This window comes from Austrofundulus limnaeus, unplaced genomic scaffold (assembly GCF_001266775.1).
Source record: "Austrofundulus limnaeus strain Quisiro unplaced genomic scaffold, Austrofundulus_limnaeus-1.0 Scaffold976, whole genome shotgun sequence".
NCBI classification, from domain to species: Eukaryota; Metazoa; Chordata; class Actinopteri; order Cyprinodontiformes; family Rivulidae; genus Austrofundulus; species Austrofundulus limnaeus.
Window position 1 is genome coordinate 5,007 of NW_013953378.1, and position 750 is coordinate 5,756.

The 750-nt window shown below is 52.3% G+C and overlaps 1 protein-coding gene across 1 annotated transcript in view; it reads left to right on the top strand.

Annotated features, from left to right (window-relative positions):
• The window catches only part of nfia (nuclear factor I/A), a gene marked incomplete at its 5' end in the record, with an annotated part of 7,930 nt that overhangs the window by 4,343 nt on the left and 2,837 nt on the right, over positions 1 to 750 (top strand). The window contains 1 exon segment of the mRNA XM_014029938.1: positions 335 to 750. Within this exon segment, the coding sequence (XP_013885392.1) occupies positions 335 to 349 (15 nt within the window).

Genomic DNA, 750 nt, shown 5'->3' on the forward strand with positions numbered 1-750 from the left:
TGTGTGTGTGTGTGTGTGGGTGGGGGGGTGTTTGGTGATGGTGGTCACGTCCCGGGCTGTCTGGTTGTTGCAGCAACCAGACGTCATGAAACCTGAGGATGAGGTTGAACTTTGTGGAGCAGTGAAGAGGACGAGACAGACTGATGTCAGCAAACAGCCAGAACCTCCTGGAGGACAATCTTTTTCTTTTGTTTTGGTCCTGAAGTCTAAAGTTAACCCCGCCCTCTCTGTTTCATTGTAATTCTGAGCTTCTAAGTTAACTCCGCCTCCTCTCTGTTTTTTTATTCTAATTCTGAGATCTGAAGTTAACTCCGCCCACTCTCTGTCTCCACAGTGGTACCTGGGGTAGGGACTCCTGAGACGTCACCACCCACTTGTTCAACCGACTGCTGCAACCTCATCCTTAATCTTTGACCTTTGACCCCTGCCGTGACAGCAAACCCGTCTCACCTGTCCTTGGACCCCGCCCCCTCCCTCCTCGCCACTTGACTCAGCAGCATCAGCATGACTACAGCGGATCAAAGGCAACCCCTCTGTACGTCCTAGACTTTCTGTATGGGTCATATGGATCCATGGTGCCAGACCCTGAGTGCCCCACCCTGCGCCCCCACAGCCCAGAAGGGTCTGATAATTGTGGGGGGGGGCTGAGCCATCAGTTCTTGGAAACGCCTTCAGACTGAATAAACTTTGGAGGAGCTGCAGCTGCACTCTCCATCACCCTCTGCAATGTGAACTTGCACTGATTTAAAG